Source organism: Ictalurus furcatus, chromosome 2 (assembly GCF_023375685.1).
Source record: "Ictalurus furcatus strain D&B chromosome 2, Billie_1.0, whole genome shotgun sequence".
Classification (NCBI taxonomy): domain Eukaryota; kingdom Metazoa; phylum Chordata; class Actinopteri; order Siluriformes; family Ictaluridae; genus Ictalurus; species Ictalurus furcatus.
The window spans coordinates 21,373,689-21,385,569 of record NC_071256.1 but is presented as its reverse complement, the minus strand read 5'-3'; the positions used below and the strand labels follow the sequence as shown (position 1 = coordinate 21,385,569).

Genomic DNA, 11,881 nt, shown 5'->3' with positions numbered 1-11,881 from the left:
TCATATTTATTTGTAGTCAGACTGTTTTTGTGCGTTTAGACACATACTTCTTTTTTAATAAAAGGTTTACACACTTGAGAGGATATAGGATTATAAAAGTACCCTGACTGTCATCTGGAGATTTAAAATGCTAAAGTAAAATAATCTAATTTGTTCCTAAACTCATTGCAAAATTGTGATGATTTATCACGACGGTTTTAGGCATTATACAACAGCCCCCAATCCAGGTGCTTGAGCTTCCCTTATTGTATGTTTTACTGCTTTCCTTGCTCTTGATACAAACACAACAACATATCCTATCGTCTATTTAACAAGTCCTTCATTTGTAAAATCTATGTCACGGCAAAAGGTACATAACAGGAGGGCAGGCACAACTTAACCTTCAAACTGATTTGTAACATGGTGCTCTCTGCTGGTAAAAGCGCAGCAAAACATGACTCATGAGACATAACCCACAACATTTATATTACCGATCTTAATATAAATGCTTGAAATATAAAAGGCTTCGGATGAGCCTCCAAATCAACTCCTGCAGTGTGGTGATTTAAAATTAGAAGTAGAAAAAGTAGAAGAAAAACAGCTGTTTGTGGCAGCTGGCAGCTTTATTCCTGCTACATCTGAAGCAGCTGCAGGATCTTGGCTGCCAGTATTTAACCCAGTAGATTGAGCCCGGGGCAATTGAGCAAACATCTGTCGAACACATCTACCAAAAAATCTGTTCATATCAGGTTTAGGAGGACCGTATCCGAATGGTTAGGACTAAATCAGTGTGGTTTCATCACTTTGTCCACTTCATAAGAAAATGAATGTTATCTTTCTTCATGTTTGAGTTGAATCAATGTCCAAAATCAGGCTGGGAAACTGAGCACCTCCAGCTCCCAGAAGCGAATACACACCACGTAGTGCAATAGCACTGGGGCGCCCCGATGAAGAAGACTCATAGGAGATCAGATCTGTGAGTTCATCACACATGGCCTGTAATAAGGAATAAAAAAAACTGTGTAATCAAATTAAACACAATTAGAACACTTTCAGGTACCAAACTGAACCAATCCTCAAAAAAAAAAAAAAAAAAAGTTTAAATTGAAGCCTTCTTTTGAGGTAACAAAAGTGAAATGCTTTCAGACAAGGGGTTTAAACTAGACATGAAAGGAGCTTAAATTAAAACTTGCTCCAGGCACAAGGGAAGATGTTGAAAATAAGAAAGCTGCCAACTGAATGTAAAAAGTGTGATGTACAGTGCCCTCCACTAATATTGGCACCCTTGGTAAATATTAGCAAAGGTGGCTATGAAAAACTGACTTTGTTAAACCTTTTGATCTTTTGTTAAAATTTTTTTTTTTAAAAATCACAATAATCCTCTGCTCTCATGGATATACTGAACCGAATCAATAAATCAGTGAGTGACTATAGAACAGCTGTGGTTCAGGATTATGAGGTGTGAGAAACATAAGCTCTGACCTGGTGCATGCAGAGCTCCAGCTTCAGCTGAGCTACACGTAGTCTCAGACTGTGCAGCTCTTCTAGCTCGCCTTCGCTGCTATAGGCCAGTATGGGGGGAAGGCAGGGTTGCTCTGAGTCGTGCCACTCAACCCTACTACGCAATGGACACAATGCCCCATGACACCATGCCATCTTCCTCTCCCATTCTGAAACCATATTACAATAAAAGCTACATACAGGATGATGCCATTCTAGCAGCTGTGCTTTTAATCAGTGCCTTTATCACTGCTTATTTTCTTTACTTCACCAGTTGCAGCTTTTGTTTCTCAGATTAAATTGACACTTTGTTGCCAGTTGAATTCAGTTTATCTACCTTGTACCTAACTTACCACTGTATCAGGTAAACCTACCATAAGTACACTTCATAGGTATACTATTACTGACTGTAGACCATATGTTACTTTGCAGCCCTTTCTCACCCACCCATCAATGGAAAGAGATTGCTTCAGGCTAATTTTATCAAACACCTTATTTGGCCTAGCTAGACGTACAGTTACAGAGTATAGCTCACCTGTGGCTATGTTTACATGCAAACATATTTACCAATCTGATTGATTTAAAGTGTTTGAGTATCCTCAACTGTACTCTCTGTAGACAATCTTCTTGTTATATGCATGGCAATCTGATCCAAAGTTTGTGAATTGAATATGCATGCAGATTGGATTAGTTACTGAGCTGTTTGTTTGTGTCCCTCAGACAGGCATCATTATGTACCTTTTTTGAGGTGATGAGCTTCGTTAATGACCTGGATCATCATTTTTTCCAGGCCTGCCAGCATTAGCAGAGACTCATATTCCTTCTCTGTTGATGGTTCTGTTCACACAAATACACAAATAGAGTACAAGATATTTTCACACACAGTATCCATTGAGACAGCACTGACTTGCCTTTTAAAAGCTGCCAGAATATAAACCACATTATTACTGTGGTGTTAAAAGAAATGGGAGCATTAGATCAATTATCTGCTGAATGAGCTGCCTGAAAGTCACATTATTCCCTCTAGTCTTGTGGCTCATCTCGCAGTCTCTCCTCCTACACCCTTCTGCTCCAATCTCTTGCAGACTCCCTGAACAGCGTTCTCTCTCGCTCAAGTCTGTTCTTTTAATAATTTACTACCTGGACTCCATCCCAGTTGGTAGCTTTGGAGCTCGGCATTATAGCAGTGAGTCAGGTCCAGCCCTAGCTGTGTAAGGACATCTAGATCTGCTTCCATGGCTGTTATGTGGACAGAAGCCCATTCTGTGGGAAACTGGTGCATTTAGAAGTCAAGGAACCATAACATGCTGTTCAAGATAACCAGAATGGTGTGTGCGACCAATGGCTGGCTTGAATATACAAAGGGTAAAAAGGAATCTGTATCATCATAACAGAAGATAAGGCAAATTAAAAGTACATATTAAAAACAAATTAATGCCATAATATTGCATAACATGAACTGCTTAAAGTAGTCACTGATTCATTAGTGTTAATGTTTTATGACTGAACTTAATTGCAGCTGTTGCAAAGCCCCTGTTTTTCAATGCTCAAGTCCCAATCTTGGTCCTCAGGAACCTAATTTTTTTTTTTTAAAGTTTATATCTACCTGCAGATATACACCTATGGCAGATAATTTAAACTTGCCTAAATGTAAGGAACCATAGCCCACCTGACGATACACCCACTGACAGGTTACACGTAATGCCACACAAGCATGTCCACAAAATGCAGCCAGAACCATACAGGCTTCACCCAGTCAGGTGGGCACCTCCCTTCTTAGATGTTTCATTGATTTAAGACCATTTCATCTCCAGAGGGCTCAACATTGCAGCCTGGCATACCAGGTGCACCGTCTCTGCAACCGATTACCCAATGGCCATTTTGGTGGCCAACAGATGTCCTTCCTTTTCACCCATAACTATAGGCTTCTTTAGCTGCTTCTGAGAGTTCTTGCCGGTGTCCCTGGCTTTCCGATTGGCCGGATTCCCAGTGCCCTTATTGTGGATTTAGCCAGAGATCCTCTACAGACAACTTCCACTGGCAAGTCTTTACTTGCCATACTTTCTACCTCAGAAGCTTTCCAGGTAAGTCAGACTATGCTGACAGTGCTGACCATTTCTAATTTAACATTTAAAAAAAAATCTGAAATCTAACACAGGGGTGTAATACATTGCAGTAAGGGTGTAGAATAAAATAACTGTGCTTTATATAGTGGTTTAAACCACCGGTTGTTAAATTTCTACAATTTCCAGATTTCTAAACAAGTGCCTTTTCTTCAAACCAAGGTGTTTGCTTTACCAAAATCATAATTTAGCTGCTCAACAATGTTAGCATCTGCTTGCTGAAGCCTTACTTTAAATAAATTGAGTTGAAAACAAAAGAAACAAGTCCTTGTATAATTCTTCATCTTTAGCCAATTCTGAAAGGATACAGTGCTAATAAGTCTCTTCTTAAAGTGGTCTCTCTCTGGTACAGGCTTAGAATGTTTGGTCAAAATTTTATTCCACAGTCTGGTGATGGAGACACAATTGGCAAATTAGTTTATGAGATATTCAAGCGAAGCTCAATGATGAAAGAAGAAATCAGGATGGGGCAAATAATTTTTCACAGCACTGAATGTCTTCTGTTTGTGTACATTTTTACATTTTATGGCATTTGGCAGACGAAAGATAAAACAAAAGCAACCTGAATAAACACAAAATACAGTTTTTAAATGATAATGTTATTTATTGAAGCAAAAAAGTTATCCAATACCAACTGGGCCTGTTTGAAAATGTATTTGCCTCCATAGTTACTAATTGCCCAAATCTAAGAAACTGCATTCATAAAGGGGTTTCAGTTGGATTAGATGTAACCAGGCCCGATTACTGCAAACCCTGTTCAATCAAATCAACACTTACATAGAACTTTTTTAACAGCATGAAGTTGATTAAAAAGGTCTTACCCAGTAACACACTATACCAAAGTTGGAAGAAATTCCAGAAATGATGAGGAAGAAGGTGATTGACATACATCAGTCTGGGAAGGGTTACAAAACTAATTTAAAGCCTCTTCGACTCCAAAGAACCACAGTGAGAGCCATTATCACCAAATGGAAAAAAATCGGTACAGTGATGAACCTTCCTAGAAGTGTCCGACCTTCCAAAATTCCTCCAAGAGCACAGGAACTACTAATCCAGGAAGTCACAAAAGAGTACAGCATCAAAGGACCTACATCAATAAAAGTCACTGTTCATGACTCCACTATCAGAAAGACACTGGGCAAAAATTGCATCCATGGAAGAGTGGCGAGGTGAAAACCAAAGCTAACACAGTAGAACATTCAGGATCGTCTGAATTTTGCCAAAACAAAGGATCCTCAAATCCTTTGGGAGAATGTTCTGTGGATTGATGAATCAAAAGTGGAACTGTTTGGAAGACAGAAGTCCTGTTACATCTGGTGTAAACCAAACACAGATGCTTTGCTGCTTCAGGGCCTGGGCTTTAATTGAGGGAAACATTAATTCTGCTCGCTACCAGAAAATCCTAAAAGAGAATGTTCAGTCTTCAGTCCGTAAATTGAAACTCAACCGCAACTGGATTATGCAGCAAGACAATCAGTACGTTTACATGGACAACAATAATCCGATATTAACCCGATTAGACAATACTCTGATTAAGAAACTTGCATGTAAACAGCGATTTTTTTATTACCTTAATCCGATTAAAGTCATACTCGAAGTAAACACAAATCGAATTAAGACAATATTGGAGTATTCCTATTTCAGTCGCATTATCGACGTGTATTACAGACATGTACACACCTTAATCACACTATTAACGTCGTGTGGGAGTTTTCACCGCAATTTGCGACAGGACACGTACACACACAGCAGTGCTCAAATGTTTTACGGCAAACAATAGAGCACGGCTGCGTCCAAAACCGCATACTTGCCTACTATATAGCAGGCGAAATACATGCATCTCAGCTACCATATAGTACGCGGTTTGGGATGCAGCTCACGGCTTCAAGCAGTCGTCTATTAGCACGTATAGCATGATAAATAATTAACTGCACTTGAAGCGTTCGTAAAAATTTAAAATAAAAACACCCAAAACTGTATACGGTACCATAACGAAGATGAACTGTATGTTGATACGTGAAATTCTGGAGGGACGTCATGACTGCGTGGCGCGATGATGTATTGACGTGTGATGTTAATCGATCCATGTTCTATAACATGTAAAACGGGAACATGAAAGGAATATTCTAAAAGCAACTCATGTAAACACCTTAATCACAATATTGTCTTATTCAGAATAAGGTCAATAATTAGATTATTGCTGTCCATGTAAACGTAGTCAGTGATCCAAAGCAAAGGAGTTCTAATCCTAGAAGTAAGTGAAAGACTGATCTCCAGTTATCGGAAGCGTTTGGTTGCGGTTATTGCTGCTAAAGGTGGCACAAAGAGATAGGTGTTGGATAACCTTTTTTGCTTCAATAAAAAAATAATAATAAATAAACACTGTATTGTGTGTAAAACTATTTAGTATGAGATATACACAAAAACAGCACGCGCACACACACACACTAACTTGTTCTTTTTGGTCCGTTGTGCCTGCCATAATGGTAAGGAAGGAGAGGGCACCCTGCAACAGAGAAAGCATGTAATGTTCAGAAAAATTCAAATAAGGAGCTAGGGCTAATGCCGAACAGCAGAGGTTAATCTCACCATTGCTCTTTAGGAGCTGATGCTTCAGTTTGCGTTTTTAACTCCTGGCCTGAACGAGATGTCCTGTCTTCTGCAGAAGTTAAACCGACGCTCATCATTCCTCTGTCTGAGTCTAGGGAACAACTGGTCACCTCACAGGGCTTTATTTGGACATCGACTCCTGTAGTTTTTTGCATCAATATAGGTTTCATACCCGACTGCTTCCCTTTGATGGTGGGCCGAGACAATGGTACTGCCTTGACCACAACCTGGCGTGCAAAACTGTTTAATTGTCCTGCACGCTGACGGCTTCCTTTCACCTCAGAGGATGACAATGATGATGTTTGTGGGTTTTTTATCTTATCACCTTCTTTAACAGCAGGAGCTTTACTATTGCTGCCACTTGAACGTGGCTTTTCTTGGTAATTCCAACCAACTGCAGAGCTGCTGCGGATTTTCAAAGCCTTTTTCAAAGCCTTTTCTAGGAGCTCAACCTCTTGTCTCTCTTTCAGAGGAATGTCTGTTTACAAAAAAAAGAAAAGAAAAAAAAGAGGCAATATAACAGATGATAATCATACACAGTGAGTGGTTAGACAGAGAAATCAGGTGAAGGAAGAGTTTGGACAGAAGTTCTAACATGGATATCCCTCATCACACTAATGTAAAGGTCTACTCAGGGCTTGTTTACCTCACATAATGTAGCGGCTGCATGTCAGTGCTCTATACTGATACCTAGCGTCTATATTGTACTGTAGTGTTTATTACACCGCTGCTGTTATGGAGACACAATCACTGTGCTTGGTTGCTACTAAATCAATAAACAATATGGCTATTAAAGCCAGAAAAGACAGTGTTTAGTTATCGTGGTAGCTGTATTTGCTTCTTCAGAAGGTGAGCCTTGCATCTTAGCAGTGCTTAATGACCAAACACAATAGTTACCCAACTAATACCCTATAAAACCCTAAAAAGCACTATTAAGGACTTACAGGCCTTAGGGCATCATTTGAGACAAAGCCTAATGAACCTTGTCCTGATGCGGACCAAACTGACAAAAAAAAAAATAGCTGTAGCAGAGCATTAAATGTATGAAAAAAAAACGTTTGCGCTTATCCCATCACATGCGTTTATGTAAATCATTTAGCTGAAGGCAGCTCATCAAGCCAGAGACCAGAGACTACACACTGAGCTCAAGATGTCTGATCAGAAAGCGGAGTTGTTTTCAAAGACTTTTACAGATTTTTCATCAGGTCTGATTAGTGATATGGTTTGTACAAGAAAGAAAATTCGACATATATGCGTTTATTCTGTTGTTGCCTTATCCAGTTAAAGACTAACATATATTGCATAACAAAGAAAGCGTAAGAAGAGAATACTTCATACTGTCTCTGAAATGCATGCTTTACATTTACCTAGCAAACTTTTACTTTTAATGGTCATCTTAACTACACAAACACTTTACGTCGCTCGGGCACAAAGACAGGGACAAACTTATGTTCAAGGAAGCTGTTTTTGCATTTAATGCCCCTGGCTCTCTCTCAAATTTAAGATATCTTTAATTCCTCATCATTAAAGATATCCAAAAATACATTTTAGATATCTGAAACTAAAATATAAATAGTCAAAATACAATTGTCGATATCTTGAGCTGGATTAATGTCTAGTCCAAACTTAATTAAAGATATCCCGATTACTTACTAATCAAATGTTATTTAAAGACATCTATAATGTAATTATACACATCTCAAATTCTGACCAGGGCAACCTTTATTCAGAGATCTGCAAATGTCAATCTCAATAGACATATCTTGAATCAACACTCTGACTTATCAAAATTCCTTGATTAGATATCTAACTGTGTATTCAAATCACCCTGTTGCCAAGTCCTGTTTTTCCTTTCCTAATCAATCCTGATATGTCATTTCGAAACCCAACGGTCTTCAGGAGCACGTGGAAGAAGTCTCCGACTCTGGATCGATTTTGTCTGGCAAGATCCTTTCTGTAAAAATGTGGATAGGTATGAAGATATGATTGGAGCAAAACAACTGAACAACTGACAGTGGAATTTATATGGAATTTTTTCTCTCTCCCACAAACACAAGTTACACCATCTCAAATTCTTCCTTGGAGATGCATAAATGCTATTGTAGTAATTGACTTGTGTTTGTGCTAGAAAGATACCCCAAAAAAAAAAAAAAAAAAGTATTTGTGAGAAAATATTCTACAGGTGTGTAACTCTCATTGAATGAATTCACATACTGACATATCTATGACATCATTAAAGATATTTAGAGCTGCGACAACTAATCGATAAAGTCGACAATAATCAATTAGGAAAATCGTTGTCAACAAATCTCATTACTGATTAGTTGGTCTGTGCACAACACGAGGCACATTTACTCAGTGTTTTACTTCTGTTACGAAAACACACATTGGAGAGTACAGACCCAAATAAGGCTCTATACACTTACACTGTGCACTCTACTGTCTAGTGTATGAATTTTAGAAAGGTAGTATCATCTCAAATGGAACACTAGCGTTTTTTTACTAACCAGAAGTATAAGCCGCTTCCTAGTCGATGGCACGTGGGGTCAAACACACGTAACGGTTAAATCTTTAGCAGAATACCTAGAGCTTGTGTAGCACTGAAGCAGGACAGTGATGCACAAGCACAAACGTATGCTTGTATCCAAAATGCTCCACTGTGTCCAAGGGGTTGGGGAAACCGGAGTATATAAACGAATGCATATATAACAGATATAATATTTATATATAGGATAAACAGTTGTGTTAATGTAAAGTTTTAGTCTGAGGTTTATATTTGTAACACTCAGTTTGTAGATTTTATTTTAAATAAATGAAAAAAATGGTACTGAAAGTTTTTCTAAAAAGAAAATCCGATTAATCGATAAATAATCGGCCAATTAATCAATTATGAAAACAATCATTAGTTGCAGCCCTAACGATATCTTAAATAGAATTTTGACTTGTCAAAATATACTTAGAGATCTCAAATTAGATTTCTTATTAATCAAATTATAATTAAAGATAGCTCTAATTATCACTATGACTCGTCAAAACATAACTGCATCTAAAATATAATTAGTCAAACGAAAGATTTGTATGCTAATTCCACTTGCCATAAGGTCAGAGCAGGTAAAAGCCACTTCAGATTCTGTGGATGGTTTTCTGAAGTAAAGCTGATGTAAGCACAAGGCTAATTCTGATTGGTAGGTTGGTAGACATGACATCACCCCTACCAGCAATAATCCCGCCCAACTAGAATCAGTAGTACTGTACCATACTCTATTAACACTGACTACATCTACATGGCCAGCAGTAATCTAATTATTGACCTTATTCTGAATAAGACAATATTTTCTTTCCATTCGGTGTCATCAAATTCTATTAAAACAACTCTCTCCCACCAGTCCATACTTTGTACTCTTGTCCAGTACATCAGAGTTTGTCGCAGTGGCATGAATGAAATGTTACCGTATGAAAGCACAGAGGAGTTGCTGGAGAATTTGTATCCACCATCGTTTATTAGCACGTATAGCATGATAAATAATTAATTGCACTTGAAGCTTTCGTAAAATTAAAAATGAAACACCCAAAACTGTATACGGTACCATAGCGAAGACCAACTGTATGACGATACGTGAAATTCTGGAGGGAATGTCGGACGGAGCGGCGTGGGGACGTAATGACATGTGCTGTTAATCGATCTATGTTCAATAACATGTAAAACAGGAACATGAAAGGAATATTGTAAACGTAACTCATGTAAACACCTTATTCACAATATTGTCTTATTCAGAATAAGGTCAATAATTAGATTATTGCTGTCCATGTAAACATAGTCCATTATGCACTTTGATAACATGACTAAAATAGAAATACTCCACATGTCTTAATTCGATTTGTGTTTACTTCGAGTATGGCTTTAGTTGGATTAAGGTCATCAATAATAGCTGTTTACATGGTAGTTTCTTAATCAGAGTATTGTCTTAATCGGGTTAATATCGGAATATTGTTGTCCATGTAAACGTACTGACTGTCTCATTCAAAACATATAAAGCAATGTGACTTGCTCTCATGCAAACAAACAGTATGTTATGCGCGAAATACAACAAGTAAATCAAGGAACACTCGTACACATCCCTGAGTGGAACTTTACCTGAAGTATAATGAATGTTAATTTATTATTACTGGACTTTTCCATTCAAGTTCATTCTCTTACCATTATCTTTCACGCTGGTTTCCACTTCACTGCTGTCTTTCACACGCGTTTTCCTGCCAAATGTCACACAAATTTTAGGAAAGCTTCATCAGCAAACGATTATCTTGCTATTGACAAGCACATTCAGCAATAAACACGACTTACATGGAGCCTAAAATGTCTTTATATTGGCGGATAGTTTTGGCGAGTTTTAGCTCCTCTGCTCTACACAGCTTGATTGCTTCATCCACAAGTGCAGACATGCTGAAAAAGAAAACAGCCTGTAAAATAACAGCAAATGTTTCAAATCATTCGGTGTGGACAAAAAACAGGGGTAGTGGTGGGTCAGTGGTTAAAGGCTCTGGGTTACTGAAGGTCAGGAGTTCGCTGCCACTATTGGGCCTTTGAGCAAGGCTCTTAACCCTCAACTGCTCAGACGTATAAATTAGATAAATATAAGTCGCTCTGGATAAGAGAGTCTGTCAAATGCCATAAATATAAATGTAAATGCAAGACAACATGGCTGGCGAACTTACATTTAGCTTGAAGTCACCCGCCAGGAACTTCACTCGTATCCGGTAAAGTTACATGTTTACAAAACAGTGCCATAAATCAGCATGTCAGCTGTGTTTTAACTAGTTCACGTTGTTGATAATGTATATCTTGCTACAGCTATCAGAAGTCGTCCAAGATATGTTCCGTGCTCTTGTACTCTGTGTTCGGAGTATGCTCAAACAGCGCGTATCAGCGGTCTAATCTTCTGCACCGCACACTAGCGTGCTAAATAGAAGAGCGCGGAGATGACGTCATTTTGGACCGGAACCCGGAAGTTAGCAGCACACTGGTTCCCTCGACAAAAACCCAATATGAATTTCCCAAAGGCTTTTGGATTATCGCAAAAAAAAATAAGCTCTGTCATCGACAAAAGTTTACAATACTAACACGTTTTGTCCGTTAAGATAATTTTCATAAATGAACACAACTTTTATGAAGTTTGAAGCCTAAATACAATCGCCAGAAATAAAAAAGCTAAGGGTATGCTATAAACGAACTACAGCACGGTCGCTCGACTTCAACGTCACCATCACCAAGCTTCAGAGAACTTTTCCAAACTTGATTTAAAAACATTTTCCATAATACAGATTTACTCTGTGGATGAATCTTCATCCCATTTTTGTGGGAAAGTGTGCACAGTACACATGAACCAGTTTATCTGCAGACTTTTCCTGTTCGGCGTGATGACGTTTAATGTCCCAGACAACGTCTGTAATGCCTGTAGCAACGTGTTAGCAATGGCTTTTTTCAATATGCGTAAAACCTTTTTTAAAAATCCTGAGTGGGGTATTACTGGTGTATTTTATGTCATAGAATAAAACGTGAAAATATTTTCAGCTTGTGTTCACCACAGACCTTATTTCAGGCTTTTAACCAAAATCCCATTTTAAAAAACCCCATTGACTTCGGGGACGATGGAACCGGAAGGGATGAAATG

The 11,881-nt window shown here is 38.4% G+C and overlaps 1 protein-coding gene across 3 annotated transcripts; it reads right to left on the bottom strand.

The window, feature by feature from the left end:
- Positions 1–11,854, bottom strand: LOC128625048 (uncharacterized). Of its 3 annotated transcripts, none has more exons than XM_053653088.1 (10): positions 10,926–11,854; positions 10,555–10,670; positions 10,411–10,463; positions 6,192–6,690; positions 6,055–6,108; positions 3,911–3,989; positions 2,620–2,752; positions 2,218–2,316; positions 1,462–1,649; positions 1–975 (listed from the first exon to the last, which is right to left on the bottom strand). In XM_053653088.1, exons 2-10 carry the CDS (start codon positions 10,650–10,652, stop codon positions 820–822), a joined length of 1,359 nt encoding a protein of 452 aa, XP_053509063.1. In that variant the 5' UTR covers positions 10,653–10,670; positions 10,926–11,854; the 3' UTR covers positions 1–819. The 3 variants fall into 3 exon arrangements, with proteins under 3 accessions (XP_053509063.1, XP_053509054.1, XP_053509072.1); XM_053653079.1 differs by having other exon boundaries at positions 10,555–10,653; XM_053653097.1 differs by lacking the exon at positions 1,462–1,649 and having other exon boundaries at positions 836–975; positions 10,555–10,653.
- Between the last annotated feature and the right edge of the window lie 27 nt (positions 11,855–11,881).

Coding starts and splice junctions, on each gene's coding strand:
- LOC128625048 (XM_053653088.1), bottom strand. CDS start 10,652: ATGTCTGCACTTGTGGATGAAGCAATCAAGCTGTGTAGAGCAGAGGAG. Junction 6,691..10,410: donor AACCAGCGTGAAAGATAATG/GTAAGAGAATGA, acceptor TTTTGTAAACAG/ACATTCCTCTGAAAGAGAGA. Junction 2,753..3,910: donor AGAAGAGACTTATTAGCACT/GTATCCTTTCAG, acceptor TAAATGCACCAG/TTTCCCACAGAATGGGCTTC.